Below are 20,593 nucleotides of genomic sequence, written 5' to 3' on the forward strand. Positions count from 1 at the left end.
AAAATATATATATATATATGATTATAAAACCACTCAATTGAGAGTAGGCCAGTGGTGTTCTGCTGGGGTACATGACGAGATATCCTCCAGTGGCTGGATTTTGGAGTTAGAGGTGAACCAATCAACATAAGTCCTCACATATGTATCACAGATGTGTCTATTCCCTTACTCATTTATTCTCGTGTTGTGGGTCACGGTGGAGGTACTTGCTGATTACTACGGTTCTTCCTCTTCTGCTATCCTTCATTGCTTATTATACCGAGGATGTTATTGCACTTGGAGCAGTTCTGGTCATTATGTATTTCAGTGAGATGGTTTACATTACATAGACATATTTTCGATTTCAGGTTCTTGGATTGATCATTCAATTTCTTACACTGTTATCATGTGCCCCATTCATATGTCAGGGAGTACGAGATTCCCTCTGGTCTCATGAACTTGAGGTAAAGATGGTATGATCCTCTTTCCTACTCCCACCAGATGGCTGGGTTTTGGATTGTAGTTGACTTGCCACCAATATGATCCTCTTTCTTACCCCCATTTGGATGTCCGTTCCCGATAGCCTGGGTTTTGGATTGTAGTTGATTTACCGACGGTATGATCCTCATCCTACCCCTGTGTTGATGTCGGCTCCCAGAGGCATGGGTTTCGGATGTAGTTGATTTGTCGTGTACAGTCTGTCACACCCTAGCCACTCTAAACCTAGGAGCACATCCTTTAATCTTACCTACTTTTATATTTTCTTGGATTGAGTTTAATAAATAATGTATGGTTTAGATCACTATCCTGCCCTAATTCTCTCCCATTTGGATGTGCTCTTCCATCTTTCTGCTCATACATGCAACATCTTTCCACAATGGGTGAAGAGTATATCTGGTTCAGAAGTAGTGTAGTCTCATACGTATGATCTTCGACTCTGAAGATCTCCTTTTGGAGAGTGTCCTTCAGACGCTTTTGAAGGATGCTTCTTTCTTTCCGTTGCACTGGTTCCTCCACCTATTCAGTGTGGGATTTTAGGTATTTATGTGAGTGCAGGTAATGTACCATATCAGAAGTAATAATTCTCCTATACTGAAAAGGTATTTCCCATAGGTACTTACCTCTTCTTACACTTCCCACCCTTCCTCCCCACATTATCTACCAACACTCGAAGTGATAGTTTGGTAAAATTTAATAGAGGGAGTCACACGCATAAATAGAGTGTGTCGCTCTCTTATTGATGGACGGTTGTTGCAAGATAATTTGCATGCGAGACATATTGGAATTAGTCAATTCCAGATGGGTGGGAGTGTCAAAGCTTGTGGCATGGGCAAAACAATTTTTGTATACAGAGGGCAACACTGAATGAAAATAACTATTTATGTAAGAGGAGGTAAGTACCTCTTGGAAATATATTTTCAGTACAGGAAAATTATAACCATGTTCACTGACATCCAGAAGGAAAAAAACAGAATTGAACAATTAATTAAGATTGTCTGTGAAAAACAAAAAATGTGATTTACCTTGCAAGTTTTGTCCAATCAAGGCCCAAGTACTGAATAATGATGGCTTCTGGTTGAGTTGATGAAAAGGGACAAGTTTTGAAATTTCAATAAAAGGATAACCATCCCCTTGAATCAGATACAACAAGAATGAGGTTTTCTGCATCATTCAGTGATCTGGTAAAATACTTAATAGGTAAAGCCAACTGACATAAAGAAAATATAATGTGTTGAATAGGCAGAGAGGGACTAGGTACTCTACAAAAAACATAAGTATATTTATTTGTTTGTTTGATGAAGAATTTTGTGCAAAGCTATACAAAGAGTTATCCTAATTTTGAACTGACTATTTGCTCTAACCCTACAGCTTTATAATTACTCTACAACCCCATGTGTCTACAAGATAGTCAACACAACAACAGAACATATCAGCAAACATTGTAATGTTCCTTCATATTGTAGCAGACAATGCTAGCAAAATGAAGACAGCTTGACAACTACTTCAGAGAGAGATGCTACTCTGACCATCCAATAGCATAGCTATTTCTATGATTGCACAACCCACATCTTGAGTCTTCTTACAGGTGAGGTCATGAAGCCGAAGATGTTTCACAATTGAGACATAAGATGTCATAAAGCATGTCTAAGGTACTAATCTTATGAATATGATCATGAGGATGGGGTATGATTGACCACTGAAATGCAGAGTAGTGAACGAGTATGGCATCGTTTTTAACAAATTAATGTGAACTTTTGATGTTGTGATGTTATATTTTATTTAAATAACCCTTCCTGCAGACGATCTTGTAAGAAGTTGTGATTTAACAATGAGAAAGAGAGAGAGAGAGACTTGTATATTCTTCCACACAGATATACATATGTAGGATCAATTCAGCATAAATTATCTTGCAAAGCCTTCACCTGTGGTACCACCAACACTACAGAATCGATATACAAAAACTAGTTTCTATAATAGTTGGGCTAAAATCCTTATTCAAAATAATATTTTTTGTTTCTACAATTTCTAATAATTCTTTAATATTTAATTCATTCCTGTAATAAATCTGATTAACAAGCTTATCATTTTCCCAATCAGTAAAGTGAGCTTAATTTGCTATAGATCAAAGTTTTATATAATAATTTACTTAGTTGTATTTATATATGTACATGTATAGAAGCATCTTTCTCACTGTTAACTCAAATTGCCAAAATATATAGTAATCCAACAAGTCTCATGTCATTTTCAGTAAGTTATTGTGCACTTTTAACATGGTAATGCTTTTCAGGTTTACATCATAACTTTTACTTACATTATTTCACTCAATCTCAAACTCTTTGTTGGAGAGCCTTCTATTCAGGTATGTATCATAATTTATACTTACACTGTTCTACTCACTCATGGAGTCTGCTGAAGAGCCTTCTATTCAGGTTTATATCATAATTTACACTTACACTGTTCAACTCAGTCGTGAAGTAATTATTGGAGAGCCTTCTATTCAGGTTTACATTATAATTTATACTTACACTGTTCCACTCAGTCGTGAAGTCATTATTGGAGAGCCTTCTATTCAGGTTTACATTATAATTTATACTTACACTGTTCCACTCAGTCGTGAAGTCATTATTGGAGAACCTTCTATTCAGGTTTACATTATAATTTATACTTACACTGTTCCACTCAGTCGTGAAGTCGTTATTGGAGAGCCTTCTATTCAGGTTTACATTATAATTTATACTTGCATCATTCCACTCTGTCATGAAGTCTTGGTATTCTGTGTATTGGTCAAGGTTCATTCTAGTGCTTAAGTATTCTAATCTCATATTTAGTTGAGTAGGTGCCCCATTTTTTTGTAAGATTTATAAAATTACCAGATGAGGTTGTCATGAGACTGAATGGATTCTGATAACAACATAAGAAAAGTTAAGGGGATCTATAACATCCATTTTTTTCCACCTCTGTTAGCCTTCTGTACAACTTTTTTTTGCAACTCAGACTTGGCCTTTTGTTGATTTTCTTTTTCTCTGTTTGAGATGCTATTTCTTGTTTACCCTCAGACCTTCTACTTAAAATGTATGTCCTTGTTCTCTGTAGATATAAAGGTGGTATATGATGTTTGAATTAAATATTTGTAGCATTGAGTTTACATAGAATGTGTACTGATATATATTTTAAAGTGATGTTGCTTAAAGATGTAGTATCATAAGTCCAATTTGTTTACTGTATGTAAACTAGATTGTCTCACAGATGTGAAGAAGTGAGGCTTAGTACTTTATGACAGTAAATAATGAAATATAGTTTCCTATTTAAAAAGGAGTATCTATTAAGTTCTATATAATTTTCAAAATGATACCTCACCTCCTCACATAGAATAGCTTGATCCCTTGTGTAGCTGCCATGAGACTTTCATGTCACTAGCCTTGAGCTAACTCTCTTCTGAAAATAAAAAGCTCATGTTTTATGTGAACTGCAAAAGTGTATGATTACATCATCATGCAATGGTAGTCCTCCACCAACAGGAGGATGATACAGTAATCTCATTTTGCAGTAGCTCCCCCTAAGTACTTGCACTCAAAATAACTTCATTCTTTTCCTTGCAATGGTCTATATTGGACCTGTTTCAAAATTGTTAATCAGTTACATGAGTTTTGCAGTAGTTTCCTACTGATTTAAGTTTCATTCCAATTTTCTTGGTTTAGTGATCATAATTTATATAATGAGCATGATTTTTGTTTTTTTACTTTTAATTACTTTTAATTTGTTATGGTATTTCTGCAATCATGAATTCAGAAGCGACAGTAACGTCTACTTCCTCCCATGATAGTGACAATGATCCCAACACGTGACCTATGTTTATTGCAGTTACTAGGGACTTGTCTATGAAAGATATGACAGAGATTTTGCAATGTATTATGGGTTCCTTCATGCACACTGGGCATCCTCCTCCCATCCATTCAACCAACATTTCTCCTACCTAATTTGAGCATGATCAGGATGATGAATATCATTTGACTAGCTGCTTCCTCCACCAGGGTTTGCTCTAGGGACAGCTTTACCTATGGAAGACAATCCTCACCCTTCTGTTCTCTTCCTTGACATGACTTTGCAGGTATGTTCTGTTTTTTCTTTCCCCTTTGTCTTTTGATTATTCCCATGTTTTACTATATGAAACCCATACTCAAGACTACCTTGTCTTTCCTCCTTCATCTCATATTATGGTCCATCCAGGCGCAGTTCTCGACACAACTATACACCAATACTAACATGCCTCATCTTCCTCATCTACTTGACACTTTTTATCCTGAATTACAGCCATTCTTCATTTCCATTTCTTAATACTCAGTCTTTGAAATCTCTTCCTGATTGGAGGTGGGCCTTTTAACTTCCATTTCCTTTTCTAGTGCCCAATTTTTGCCCCTTTATCTCTTTCTTACCACTTGTCTTCATTACCTCTCGTCACTTCACCGTATGCCTGAAATACTTCTTCATGCCATGGAGAGGTTTGTTCTCTTTTTTCACCACATTGGCCCACATTTCATCATCTGCTCTGTTTTTCCTTACTTGGTTCCTATGCTGTTGGAATAAGATGCTCTCCTAGCTAATGTATGCCTCTCTCATGCTTATCTTCATGATCTTTATGACCCTGCATGGACCCATCTGTCTCTCTCTATGCTTGCCTTTGGTCTCCATTTTTGTCTGACAGATGGATTCTTCTGTTCTCACTAACAGCTTATCTCTCCACTTCAACTCTTCTCCTATCCACTTTTCCATTTCCTTGCATACTCCTTGATTCCTCTTTATCTTCAGTGTTTTAAGGATATGGTCTCAAATCTCTTGGCTGAGAATGTGATCAAGAGGATATTTCCCCCTAAACCATGTCATTACTCTTGTCCTTTTCTTTCTTTCATCGATCAGGATTGGATGTTCCAGTGTTCTACAAAACCATTAGAGGTGTCATCATGGTATTATAATTACTCAGTTGCCCAATTCAGACTGTACCTTTCATGGACTATCATGTAAAAAGCTAGCACCAAGGAAGTGACTGCCCATTTTTTGCTATCTTTTAAATTGACTTTCATAGTCACCCATTGTACTGTCTCCAGCAAAAGACCTTTCTGGCAGGCATCCAATAAAAATTTGGGCACACTCTGGGCCTCCCTAACACAAATTCTCCCTTCTTCTTCAAGAGGAGCACAGGATACCCTTGCCACTTACCAGTTCCTAGCCACTTGAGTGGTAAACCTTGGAGAGTTTCTCACTTATCGTTTACATGACAATATGGTGGGAAGTAGTGCAGTGTTGGTACTGTCTGTGTAGTGTGGGTCACCACTCAAATAGCTTGTGTGCTCTCTTTCTGCAGCAGGACAGATTTGCCACCCCTCACCCTGCCTGTTAAGTTGAATCGAGGTCAGACATACACTGTACAGCCTGATCATATCCTAACCACATTACACTTCTTGGCCTGCTGACCACTTGTGTGTGGGTGCGTGGTTGATCATACAAAAAGTCTGTCCATTTCTGCAACACTTGTGGCTTCTTTGACCTTCCCTCTCTTTCCTTTCAGGTGAAGAGTATACCCTGGTCTAGAGGAAATGTGGTCTCCCATGGGTGTGCCCCTATGGAGTCCCTGCCATCAGGTGTCACACTCCATGAGTTTTTCCCTTTGGGAGCTTTCCAAAAAGAGCTCATCTATGTTTAATGTTTACACCAGCCCTTCCACTATTTCTGTATGGGATTCTAGCTATTCTGAGTATGGAGGTGAGGTAATGTCTCGTAAGTTACCATTTTTTTAACCTGAAAATGTATTTGCAATAAATACTTTCACAGTCCTCCCCACTTTCAGTGCACTTTCTTCATGCATTGTCTAAGAATGAAGTTATTTCGAGCACAAGTGCTTGGGGAGCTACTGCGTAAAGAAATTATGATGTTCTTCTATTGATAGAGGGCTACAATCACATGATGATGTCAACATGCACCAGCACTGTTCATGTTAAATACATGTTTTTTAGGTGGGAATTAGCTCAAGGTTAGTGTCATGCAAATCTCATAGACAGGTGTACAATGGATCAAGCTGATTCTTTGTGTGGTGTTGAGTATCTATTGGAAGTACATTTTCAGGTAAGGGAAATGTTAACTTTTCCAGTTTTCAAAATTTAGATTTTGCTTCTGTAACTTGGATAATTGTTGTGTTAATGAATGTAGAAAGATGACACTGTTATATGTAAATATGAGCTCTGCATCACAAAAGTCTAACAAAACCATTTAAACTGGAAGATGTTATGATAACATAAAATATTTTAAGGATTTTTATTAATTAATTAATTTTATTTTTTGTATATGAAATGTTAAATCTCATTTTGTGATTTTATTTAGAATGACATTTTGTAAAACAAGATCAGAAATCAAATATTGCAATTGCTAATCAAAACATTTGTCAAGTAATAAAATAGAATAATTCAGTACTCTGTAATGTTACTGTGAAATTAAAAGTTTTGTTGAAATGGTTAAAACAAAAGTAATGAAAACGTTTTTAAAGCAGCTAATTTTCTCTGACATACTACTTATTTTGGTACATTACTGCACAACTGGCTGTTTCATAAACTTAAATCCCCTGTGAGTCTTCGTATTTATAATGCTAAAATCAGGGGTTTGATTCCCCTCGGTTGACACAGCAGATAGCCCAATGTGGCTTTGTTATAATAAAACACACACACACATAAACTCAGCAGTAATAAACTCTAAACATAACAGGTGAAAAGTTACAACAGCATGTATAATTTTTGGTATGGAAGATAAGCAAGAAAGTTATAAGCAATTGATAACTTCAAAAGTGAATTACAAGTTACTGCAAACTCTGTTTCTTTTACTTTCAAAAAATTACTCAACATTGTAACTCTTTCTATTAAACATTTAATTTAAAAACTTAGTTTTTTTATGTACATGTATTATGTCACTCTTAGCAAAGAAAAGTCTTCTTTAGATTAACAAATTCAAGGAACACATCACAAAAACACTGATATTTCTAAACAGTTTTATTTGAACTGAACCATAATAGGTGTCCAGTAAGAAAACTTCCTAAAATCATTAAAAAACTCATTAATAATAAGACCTTCTGAGGCACTTACTTATAATTGTTCAATAATTTTATGTACTGCATTTTGTTCATGTAGATTCTTAGTGTTTTATCCTTAGAAAGATATTCTGTTTCTTGTGTTGTTTATTTTTTACAAAACTGTAGCATTGGTTATTTTAGAGTTTGTTCCAAACAGTTAGTTGCAACTCAATTGGTTATAGATATTGAAATATTAGTAGAAAAACAAAGAAACGTGGATGGTATTTATTACAGATTGAAACCTATCAGTAATTTAAACTAAGTCGTAAAATCTGTTTCAACTGTTCTACAGAGACAAAAAATTGAGACGATATATAGTTTTTTACAAACAGATATGCATGTATGTGTAGTTCCACAAAAAGCAAGGCTAAATCTGTGAACTTCTCACTTATTGTTGCTGGTCACAAAATTATTTCTCAGAAGACAGGCATCTTTCACTTTTCAAGTAATAATACTGCAGTCACTTATTTTTTGCAGACAAAAATGTTGTGTACTGTTTGGAAGCTTTTTTACATACAGTGTAGTATGTAATAATAAAACTGGTGCAGATATTTTTTCCAGATAAAAATAAAACCAACTTTAACATTTTGTGAGAAAGGTAAGATTGAAAGAAGAAGTGTTTTACATATCATAGACCTACAGGAAAATATAGCTATTGATTTAGCTAACTTTTTCTATAATTGTTTTTAGTAATTACTTTGAACCAGTCATGGATATAACTATGAAAATATTGTGCTTATGCACAAGTAAAATACAAATATTTTAGTGTGTATTTATAGTTTCAAATTTTAGAGTTATGTGCTGACTAACTGTTTTAGATCTTTGTAATTTTGATGTAAAAACACAGAACTCTGAAAGTTAGAATTTTTAAATACTTCAGAATATGTTACTTTTCAAAAGCCTGTATTGGGTTCTAAAAAATTAAATTATTAATGTTTAAAAATTAGTCAAGTTTTGGTTTTAAATCTACTTTCAGATTGATCAATTAAATTTTATTATTATTACTCATGCATTTTGAATACTTTGATGCATTTTAAAGCACCATAAAAATTAAAATCTTTATGCATTTGCATAGATATGTTTTGTCAGCACATACTCTGTTTTTATAAATATCTTGAAAATTTCTCTCGCACAATCTTAGTTCACTCGGTCCAGACCCCTATTTTCTAAAACCTTCTCATGGTCTATATATTGCTTGGCTATGGAAAAAAAAAAGCTTTAAAATTGATTATACCTTAGACCAGAAAACATTTAAGTTAATTAACTCTAGTACGTGTATGGCAACCTTAATAAAAACAATGGCCAAAATGAAGACTATTTAAGCTTCTTTAGACCTCGATCCTATGAATATTTGGATGGTCTATGTTATTAAATTTCATATACTATTTATTACAGGAAAAACCTTGTAATGTCTAAGTGAATTTATATTTAAAATACCACTGTTTTTTTTACATATATACTTATGTTAATACTGCATGTAGTAAAAAAGAAAAAAAATGTAGCTGTCCTTGTATTAACCTCGTATATTAGCCCTTGCCATTGGCTAAAGTAGTAATATTTTGTGTAGTTGTCATTTTCTTTTAAGAAAAAGTGTTTTATAAATTTTGCTTTATTTGTTTCAAAAGGCCTAGTTGCATATATTGCTTCTCTTACTATAATCCATTGGTATTGTTTACAGTATGGAAACTTCATGGTACAGCAAAACATAGTTTTATTGAATTTTGATACTACAAAATTACCTTTAGGCCTTGGACTTTACTAGTTGTAAACACTAATAAAAACAGATATTCCTACTTCTAGCAATATTCGCCTAATTTAAATTTGTTTTATCCCAAAAAAAAAAAAGTGGGTAGAGTTATTTAATATTGCATTGAGTCATTAAATAATTCGGTTTATAAATGTTATGTGACTTTACTTTGCATCTAATAAATTTTCGATTCTCAATTTTGTTTTACTGTTCTTTTTTGTAATAACCAGGAGTGCTTTCTAATCTAATGCATACATTGGAATTGATTGTCTAAGTAATTAAAGTTGTCATCTGACAAAGTTATTTTAATGTTCTTTTACCAAAAGCGTAGAAGATTCTTTTTTTGAAAGAATTAATAAAATTACTTGTTATGAAACATAATATTGGATGATTATGGTATTTAGATTATATCCTTAGTATAATTTTGTACATGGTAATCTGCATATGAAATTTGTGTATGGGTTCATAGCTTCTAACTTTAGAATTTTTAATGAAGAAACAATACCTTCATAAATTCTGCTAAATTTTTATTCCTTGATAAAGTATAATGTTTTTAAAAACTGAATTTGTTATTATTCTGGCAAGAACATAGAATTATAGGATGGGTTAATTGTTCATATTGTTTTCAAATGTGAATATAAGGAAAGATCGTGTTAAGCATTATTTAATTTTTTTTTTCTTTTTGGTAATTTATTCAGAAGAGAAAAAGGTGTAGTGAAGCAGTCACCTGTTCAAAAAAAGTGTGAATTTGATCAAGACAGTAATGATGAAGAAGATAGTAATGATGAAGAGGAAAAATCAAGCCAAGTCTTTAAACCAATCGAAGATGAGAAAACACTGGCCATAACACCTGAAACTCTACTTGTTGGTAGCAAACACATTACTAGTGTATCACTGGCTAAAAACCAAGAAAGTACACACAACACTGGAGGAGAAAATTTCGAAAATATCAGTAACTTTTTAACTGGGGCACTGCCTCAAAGTAATAGCAACACAAAACAACAAGAAAAACCAGCAGAACCAAATCAGCCTTCTACTGAATGTGTTACTGTTCCACAAAAACCAAAAATCAAATGGCACAAAAAAACATAAGATGTGTTAAGTCCAAAATTTTGAAACTACTATAAGCACTTCAGCTGATTCAGTAATTAACAGTACTATAAAAGATTACGTTAGGTGTGAGTTCAAATTGATTAACCTCGTTTTGGTATATGTCGAGGAAATGTTTTTCTAATTTATGTGTTAAAACTATTTCATTGTAATCATTTCATATTTTTTGTTCTCATTACTGTTACAAATCACAGTTTCAGAAATGCTGCAGAAAGTGGTGGAAAAATCAGTTTATTGGTTAAGGTGACTCTTAATAGAATTTTGTAAAGATTAAAACGTTTAAATAATTGTTAGAGTATAACAGATGCTTTCATCAGAGAATAATGAATTAAAAGTTCAATAAATGAAAGAAAATTCCTGGTTTGTCAGTTATTTTTAATCATAAGTGCATACATACCTATTTAATTTAAAACAATACTTAAAGTTAGATGAATTAAATATGTAAATTGTCTTCCAATAGACACAGAAATTGTATAGTCTCATATTTGTATATTATATTTAGTAGCTTCCACATTAGTAATGACTAAGATATATCAAGATGCAAAATAAATGTAGTATAATATTTTTAACACTAATGTTTTCAGAAGATTCTAAGTATTTGTCCTTGAAGATGATAATAAAGAGAAAGAGACATTTAATATATTATGTATGATGGATTAACTTCTGCCAACACTAGTAGGAACGGCAGTCATAAAATCTTTTATACGTGTAAAGAAAAATCACGTGCTTGGAAAGCATCGCAATTTAACATCTGATAGTTGTTAGAGAAAGCTTCTCAAAACCAAATCAGTTTTTAATAATGTATAATTCTGTTGACTTAGTATAGAAGTACAAGATATTGTTGTTTACAAAACAATTCAGGAAATAGTGTTCTGGTTAGAATGTGTTGACTGGTGAGTGTTTGCATGGTGGTGTTTTTGTGAGACTTGAAAGGAAACTTTTCAAACTAGTTCTCATACAATGAATCTGCAGGTCCATAATTTGTGTATTGTTACAGCAAGAAAAAAGAAAGTCTTGCTCCACAATTTGGGGCTGTGTTGTAAGGGTGATGGTCAAATCCCACTATTTGGACAAAAGTAGGCTAAGAGTTTTTGGTGAGTGGTGTCAACTACCTGCCTTCCATCTAGTCTGTCTGTATGAAGTTAGAGATGGCTAGCACAGGTAGCCTTTGAGTAGCTTTGTGCAACTATCTGAAAACAATAAGTTTATATTCTCAATTGTATCTGTTTCCATTGTACACTTGTCTTGCCATCATAAAGTATTTTACTGCAACAGGAAAATATCATAAATATTAGTGTCTAGTTTACAAATTCCTGATGGATTTGCTCCTTCTTCAAGATTGCTTCTTTTTTCTTTCTTTTTTTTTCTCGTACAGAATTGTCTTAATAAGATCAAGGAACTATGCACAAGAGCATTTGGGTTTTCTTGTAGAACAAATCTGTCAACGAACTGTTACACAATTTTAGTATAAACTGGAATACATATGTTGCTTTTGAAATATAATCTTATGTAATAACCACTTTTTTATCTGTTTTTGGACTTTTTTGAACTGTCAACTTTGTGTACTGTTTTTGTTTTTATGTCTATCTTTGTACACTTTCACTAAGAAACGTCAAACTTTACAGCTAGATCTTGAGAGTTTTTTACTCTTGTTATTGTAAGGTTGTTAGGAAGTCCTGTGCTGGAAAAACTAGATAATATCAACCACATTCACAATAAAATAGTGTACAAGTGATAAAATGAATTAAACCTACACCAATATGATATTCTTTACTAAATATACATAAAGCTTTATTGGGTGACATTCTCTTTAGTGTATTAGCTGAACTTGTAAATACTGATATTGGTTAAGATTTCTCAATTGGGCATAGTATACTGTACATTTAAGTGTTATTAGTCAGTGTGAGTTGTTATAATCGTGTACTTTTTTTGTTATAAAAATATTAAATAAAAGAATGTTTTACTTTGATCAGTTTTTTATTGTTCATCTGCTTTAAAGTTGTGACAATGGAAGGAGGTTGCTAATGATTGTACCATTTTGTTACTTTAGAGTCTTATGAACAAAGTTTAATACAAAGTCCTCTTGAAACAAACATGGATTATGTTAAAATACATATTAATTTTTTTCTATCATAGGTTAAATGTGTCTTTAATAGATTTAATACATTATACTTTTGACATAAACATTTATTTATAAATAGTTTCACTACTTTTGGCATCCATTTATAATGGTTTTGCTACTTAAAAATGAACAGAGCATTATCAAAGTGGATTGCAGTTCATGCTTCTATGATTCCAGGTAGTTTAAGGACAGACTGTTTCATCCAGTACATCTTGATATGTTTGCTAAGTTAAGAAACTTAAGAGTTCTAAATCCTCTTGGAAAGCTAAGACATCCTTTCAGTGTGAAAGAAAATAAGTACATGTGTATATAAATGAAAATTGTGCTCTTATTAGTTTTTTCTAAGTTATTTCCATTTTTATAAATTACAATTTAAATTAAATCAATTGTTATCAATTTTTCATTAAGAAAGCCATGTGTTATGTGTATTTTCTCTAGCCTAAAAGTTTTCAAGCTTGCTTTCAGAAAGAGTAGAATTATTGTGTAAAAGTCCATAAGGTTTGCATTCTTAGTAGTTTTTAACTCTAATCATATTTTAGTATTTTAAATAAGAAATTTTGTGTGTTTTTTCAGTACAATAAATTTTAGCATTGCACAAAGTTTTCATATGTGTACATCAAAAATATTAATACACATTTGTACATGTAGTTGTAATCTTTTAATCCATGTTGAGAATTGTATACCTGTTTATTTTTTTATTATCATTATTCATCTATAATTTCCAATGCTCCACATGGCTGAAAAATCCCTAAAATTATCTTCCCCTTTAAGTATTCTTAATTTCAATATTTTTGTGGCTGGATGGGAGTCTGATTGTTTCTATGTTTATACTACTGGAATCAACCAAATTATCTTGATGTACTTACTTGAATAAAGGCATACATTGTTTCATCTCATTAGCATATGATATGTTTTTTCTCAGTGAAGGTAACTGAGGAACATTTAAGCTTCTCTGATCTTTGCTAAACTTTACTGGTGAAGGTTAATGTATTTTTATTATCTGACCTTGGAGTGATCTTGGCATATTGTGCTATTCCTTTCATTCTGTCACTAGTCTTTCTAGATGGTGAATGAATTAAAGAAAAAAAGAGACATTGAAATGTGTGTGAATTTTTGAAATATATAACAAAAGGGATGGGTATTTCTAGTGTGTTGAACCAGCGAGAGGCTTCAGGTGAAATTTATAGTTTTCTAAACAAACTACTTATTAACAGAAATCGTATGTTAAACTGGAAGTGAATTGTTTGACGTGGATATTGATTGAAAGCAGTGATATTTTAAATTTGAAAAACTAACATTGGTTATTCAGTGCACATTTTACCCGACTAAATAATTGAAAAACAAATTATTCAAAAGTTATGAACATATGTAGATAATTATTATAATAATTTGATATGCTGATATCTTGTTTAGATGATTCATGAAAATTATAGTAACTTATACATGGTTGTTATTTGCATATTGAAGGAAAAGTACTGTGTAGAGTTGTTCATTTATTTTATATTATTTAGTTAGGGTAATTGTATCATAAGTGTCTATGTAATGTTTTCCAAGATATAGTACAATAATCTTATTATTAGCTCTTTGTTTAATAAAATGCTTATTCTGTAACTTTACATAATTAATAACCATTACATTTATTTCATTGTATCTTTAGAGAGTTTTTACACAGAATTTACTATAAAGAAGTACCTAAATTGAAATTTGTGAGAAACATGTATCATGTAATTTTGTTACAGTTTGTACAAAATTAAGTTAACAATTTAATACAAGTCAAAGAAATGGCAGAATATTTGTGTTCCACAGTTTGTATGCATAAATAATTGTGAAGTGTTATCTTCAGACTGAGGTTAAGTGATTTATTTATAACTCTTAAGAGATAATGTCACACAATGCAGAATAGTGTGCATGTGTGATAAGTATATTGCTTAATATCTGCTTTTTATGGTTTCAGTTTAATAGTCAAATGAAAGTCTTTTATATTATTGACACAAGAAAGTTGGGCAATATGTTTTAACCTGATAAAGTTTATGCTTAAGATCTTTATAGTCATCTGTGGTGTCCTACTAATCTCTTTAATTTTCCTTATATTTTCAGAAAGGTCTGTCCTGTAATTTAATAGAAATTTGTTTGAAGGCTTGAATAGACTGATTTTTTTCAAATACTGATTTATGATGACTTCATTTAACAAATATTTTGACAGTTATTGAAAACAAATAACAATTGCACATTTTGTTGATGGAACATTATTATTGTTTTAAAACAAAAACCTAAAACGTTTAAGATTAGCTTTGACACTTAACATTTATGGTTCACTCCCATTCTTTACCACACAGTTTTGAAAGAATTTTGATAATCATATTTTTTATGGCTAATAATCTGCAATGTTGTGTCAGTGTTCTAAACATTTTTAGAATTATAAAGTATCATTTATATACGTAATCTGTTTGTGTCTTCATCACACAAAATACATACATTTGTCATGTGGAATATTATTTCTTTGCTTCATTTACTGTTATTTTGTTTTTTTACTTTGTATATTTCTCAAATAAAAACTTTGTGATGGATTAGTTCATAGTCACTAAATTTCAATTTTTGATTGGCACAAATTTTTATGTGGTATTTTTCGAAATTTAAGGTTTCATCAAAACCTTAAATTTACAAGCACAACCTTAAAAGTCATTCAGATATATATACTTGTCCCCTGGTGGGAAAGTGGTAAGTTTATAGACTTACAAAGCTGAAATACAGGGACACAGCAGATAGCATAATGTGCCTTTGCTCTAAAACAACCAACCAATCAGATGTGTACTTAATAATGACATCATCAAATAAATAGTTTTGAGTAATAGGCAGTAGTTTACTAGTAAGTTGCTTTTTCTAATGAGTAAATGCATGAATTACACTGTGAAAATAAGTGAGTGTGATATACCCATTTTTTTGTCAATTTCCATGTATTTATTTTCTGCTATAGCACTTATTTTTTAATGTTTTTGTGATTTTATATATTTAAACGTTTTTGGGCTGTAGGATAAATCATAGTACCATTTACACCTGTGAAATCTGTGTGGTATGTTTATTTGTTTTCACATTGCTTATGCCTCTCACATGTGTACACTTGACCTTGGAAGATGTTTCAGTTCTTTGTTGTTAATTGTGTTCGACTTTATTGTACTTCTTGTGTTTTACTTATTTTTAACACAGATACTTTAATGATAATTGGCAGACTATTACAGAAAGTTTGTTTGTACAATTTTATTTTTAAAAAATCTATTATATAACTTTTCTAGTTTTATGTAATATCTCTTAAACCTTGTGTTTGTCAGGATCTTTTAGATTTTGTTAATTCCAATTCGTGTTTCAGATGAAGTAACTTGTCAATGTGTACACTCAGCTTCCCCCTACATTTTGATAATTATGCTAGACATTTATCTATATCTGTATTCTTGTGTTCAGAATCAGGCTTCTTTTTAAGGTCATTCCTTCTTCCTTGTGTGTTTGGTCATGCTCAGACAATGACTACACTATAACCAACAATAGAAAATTGTAAATTAACATTCAACTGTGTTACTGTGCAGTCTTTTTGTTATGGACTAATTTGTGCTTCACGTTTTGGATTCGAGGGTGGCCATTTGAAATTTGTTATTCCCCAACTTAAGTTATCATGCTCCCTTCTGTGCTGTTTCAGGGGGAAAATGTCAGTTTGTTTTCTGCTGCTTCCAATTCTTCTACAGATAATCATATATTTTTGGATTCCACACGGTTTTCTCATTCTGTTTACACCCTTGCTGAATGCTGTTTTTTTTCAATCAAGCAGCTTATTCCATACTTGTTCATTCATTTATTTGGATTTTCTGCCACTTTTAAGGAGAATTGTTTAATTTTGACATAGACATAGAACCTTTATCTTCCTCATTTTCTTCACATTTTTATACACTGATATGAGAAAAGTATTTTTTATGTTTTTACCTTTTCCAAATTATATTAAAACCTTTACAAATGATTTTTTTTCATTTTAAATTTGAGTGCTCATTCTAAATATCTAAGGACATCTCATAAGGAAAACCATCTTAATGTTTCTTCTGCTGTTTTTTGCTTATTTTATGCCTGGTGTTCCCCCAGAACATCAGTCTTTGTTAATTCTTAAAATCAAACCACCTAATTTTTTTTCTTTTTTAGTGTTCATTATATTAATTCTTGGACTCCCTTTTTTCTCTAATCAAGTGATTGAATTTACCACCTCATAATTACAGGAACTGGGAGTTTATCTTTGTAAGGGGTTCCATTTATGCAGTTATTTTTCTTTTATTTGAAGACTTGGTCTGAGATTTGTGCTGTCTTGCATCAAAGATCTTATCACCATCCAAGTTGTGGTTCTCTTAATATATTACTTTGGATTTCTAAGTTGCTCAGTGTTTCTATTCTCATAGGTATGCTATTCTGACATCTTCCATGGATATCCTTTATAAGTGTCATCATTAGTTCCATATGTAAGGAACAGTTTGAATTTTGTGAGCCTATACCATTTTTCTTTCACAAAACCTTGGGATATATTCCTGTTGTTTCATTGTACTTTCTTGAGGTTTTGATGTTTTCCTCTTTGTGCATATTCAGTCGAGGATTTTTTTTTTTTTTGATAGATAAGGAAATTCTTAACCAATTGAATATTATTGCCAGTATTTTTTTAACTTTTTAATTGAAAGTATTCATTTTGTTGTAGTAGTCATTTTAAACCTTCTACATATCGGAATCTCACAATACAATATTGAACTCATCTCAGTTTATCAATGAGAAGTTGCATTGCAAGTGTATCTTTGAGATTGCAGCAGTTTCTTTTTACATTTAGATTTCAACAACCTGTTAATTTTTCCTGTTATCACTCTCAGATCATCAGTATTTTTAATAGGATTTTGTACTCTCATTCCTGTTCTAATTATTTCACATTTCATACAACTCAAATCACCACATCAAATACGTTAACTCCCTTTGGTGGATTTTATAATACGTTTTCTGTAGTATTGTTTTAGAGCTGTAGTGTGTTTTGTTATTTAAATCGCAAATGTTTGTATTTTCTAAACCACATCTCCTAACTTATTATAACTAAAACCTGTTCTATTTTCACATTTAAAAGGGTTCAAGTTGTAGAGAATTTAAGCTTTCTTTAGAAAGTGTCTTAAAGAACAATCGTAAATTTAAGACATGGTTATAAATTTGATCTCGGAAGTAAAGAAGTTGCAGTATAAATTGTTTCAGTCATTGTTTTATATAATCAAACATTTCCATGTATGAACAGTAATTGAAAATAAAGGGTAAAGCCCATATTTTCGATATGAAACAGTAAATGTTAAGAAGTTTATAAAAATTTATAGTAATATGATGATAACGGTAAAAAAGGCAACTTTATCAGTCAGTTAATGGGATATTTTTTTTTGTTTCTTTTTCCAACCTATTTTACATTTTTGCTATCTAAAGCTCCCACCTCATACAAAGCAGTAACCAGATGCCATTTTAAGAAAAAAAAATGTTTGTTATATCAGAAATTCAGTGAACTGCATACAAAAACGAGACTGAATTACATATAGACGATGTTTTTGTTTTGAAGTTTATTAATATACAAAGATGAAAACGGCCATTAGGAATAGCCAGGTTCAGCGCCACCAAGAAAACCAGACCTCAAAAAATCTTCTCAGATGTAACTTTATAGTTGTTTCACGTAGATGTAAACGTCATATTTCCTGCATAGAAATAAGTAAAGAAGAAGGAAAAAAAGTATAAGCATGGTAAAGCGTAAAACCTAACATTTTTATATAGTTGCATAGCTTCTTTACCCACTTTAACTTTTTTATGTAAGATTTTTGCTTTGTTTCAAACCCAGGTACGGTTATAATTAATATAATACGTGTTGCCATATTGGAAGTTAGAGCAAATCCTAGGTGTAGTCCTACCACTGTCGCAAGACATTCGCTGACCAACGTTTTCGAAGCTATTTCTCAGTGTTCCAACCTGTTTAAAAAAAAAAACGTATTCGTCGCGTTCCATGTAAATCTGTAGCTTTTTCTGTCAAGTTTCTTGCGTTCTGATGACGTTAAATGAAGATAACATGAATTTTTTATTCTATGTCAAGTTACTGAAAGTCAATAAGCAAAATGGTGAGGCATTATTTTAATGCGTTCTTTAATTAAATTTTGAGTGTGTGTAGCTATACTGGCGAGATTACTTTTCGTTTCATTCTAAGTATATAGCTTACTCTGATTTTAAGTTAGATATATTATTATTATATATATAAAGCGTATTGTGAAAGACAGAAGAGGCGTTTAATGATGTAGTTGTATGTTGAAAAATATTTATGAACATGCTTCTTTTGAACGAAGAATGTTAAGTAAGAAACTTGAATTTATATTGTGGGTGTTAACACAAGTGAAAAATTTCCAGACGAAAGTGGCGAATCAAGTATTGTATATGCAAAAGTTTAGTTTTTACTTTTATTCACTATTATTGCTTTTTAATTTGCTGTATATTACCAAACGTATTTTTCAGTTGTAATTAATGCATGACAGTTCAGAGGAAAATATTGAGTTTTTGTTCTTCTTTTTTAGCAGAAGAGCATCTGTACTAGTTTTTTTATCATTGTGAAAAAAAAAAACATCGAGTACGAAGTAGAAGCGAAAGTTTGGGTCGAGTAGTATTTTAAACTATGTTTATGGGACGTGAATATTTATTTGATATACAAGCAGTATTGGAGTGGTAAGGGCTATACCGTATAAAGGAGTACGTACACCAGTCTCAAAATAGATCTGTTTGTTCTTGATGTACAATTACTCAACTTGGATACCTTTCCTGCAACCACATAATAGGGTTATTCTTTTGAACCAAGCTAGACGTGTAGATAAATTATCGAAGAACCCTGTAGTGAGATAATACATTTAAAGGGTACATCGTATTTGTTTTATTTATAAAGTTAGTAAAATGAACCAAATTTAACAGATCATTTAAGATACCCACGCGATTCCAAATTGTTGTTGTTTTATCAGTTCTAGTTGGAATTTTATCTGTCCTAATGCACACACAATGTTTTCTTAATTTCGTATTGACACCAGTATCTTTGGTTCGTCTTCTAGTGCTAAGCTACATCATGAGCTATCTGTACACCACAGGAATCGAACCTCTAATTTTGACGATTTAAGCCCTCAAACTTACCGCTGACTCCGAGTAACTTCGTTGTTTACCATGTAAATTTACCTAATTACGCCAGCTTCGAAGCAATAGAATTCTAATCATAAGCAGATTGTATGATTCCAAAAAGAGCTCGGTGTGATTATTTGTAATTAAGCACAAAGCTACACAATGGGCTATCAGTGCTCTGCCCACCACGGGTATCGAAACCCCGGTTTCTAGCGTTGTAAATCCGCAGACATACCGCTGTGCCACTGGGGAGCAATAGATTTATTTGTAAAAATGAATATTTAACTTACTTTTCCAACTACATTATGTATTATTTTTTAAGAATTTCTGTAATTATAAACTTTGTTAAAATATTTTTTTTATAAATACAAAGTTGGGCACATTTTAATGGGTCTCCACGCAATATTCGAGAGTTTTTGGTACCAAATGAGTTATACACGTAAACAATAATAATGTTTTTATAGAGCTGCATGATACAAGTTTTCTATGTGATAAGCAATGCATGTATAAAAAAAATAATACGGTTTACTCATGTGCAACTAATATTTTGTTTCCTGGTATATATTTAGAATAATTTAATATCTGTTCAGCAAAGTTCGAATACTAAGTAATAATAAATCCAGTGACTAGGCCTTAAATTTCCAATTTACACTTTTACTAATGTACAGTAAAGAATAAATACTCTTTCTAGGTCTACTGAAATTGATAAAAGTCTTCCAGTTTGATGAGCCCCCCAGTAGCAGAGCGGTATGTCTGCGGACTTACAACGCCAGAATCCGGGTTTCGATACCCGTGGAGGGCAAAGCACAGATAGCCCATTGTGTAGCTTTGTGCTTAATTA

The 20,593-nt window shown here is 32.0% G+C and overlaps 1 protein-coding gene across 4 annotated transcripts in view; it reads left to right on the plus strand.

The window, feature by feature from the left end:
* Window positions 1-20,593, plus strand: part of LOC106465008 — a 106,637-nt gene that overhangs the window by 39,456 nt on the left and 46,588 nt on the right. The window contains exon 4 of one of the 4 annotated variants that reach the window (XM_013925198.2): window positions 10,037-15,064. The exons of the other annotated variants lie outside the window; for them this stretch is intronic. Coding sequence (XP_013780652.1) covers window positions 10,037-10,430 — 394 coding nt within the window. The 3' untranslated portion in view covers window positions 10,431-15,064. Of the gene's footprint in view, window positions 1-10,036; window positions 15,065-20,593 lie in introns of those variants that run through there. 4 annotated transcript variants of the gene reach the window in all.

Source organism: Limulus polyphemus, unplaced genomic scaffold, assembly GCF_000517525.1.
Source record: "Limulus polyphemus unplaced genomic scaffold, Limulus_polyphemus-2.1.2 Scaffold1810, whole genome shotgun sequence".
In the NCBI taxonomy this organism is placed as follows: Eukaryota; Metazoa; Arthropoda; class Merostomata; order Xiphosura; family Limulidae; genus Limulus; species Limulus polyphemus.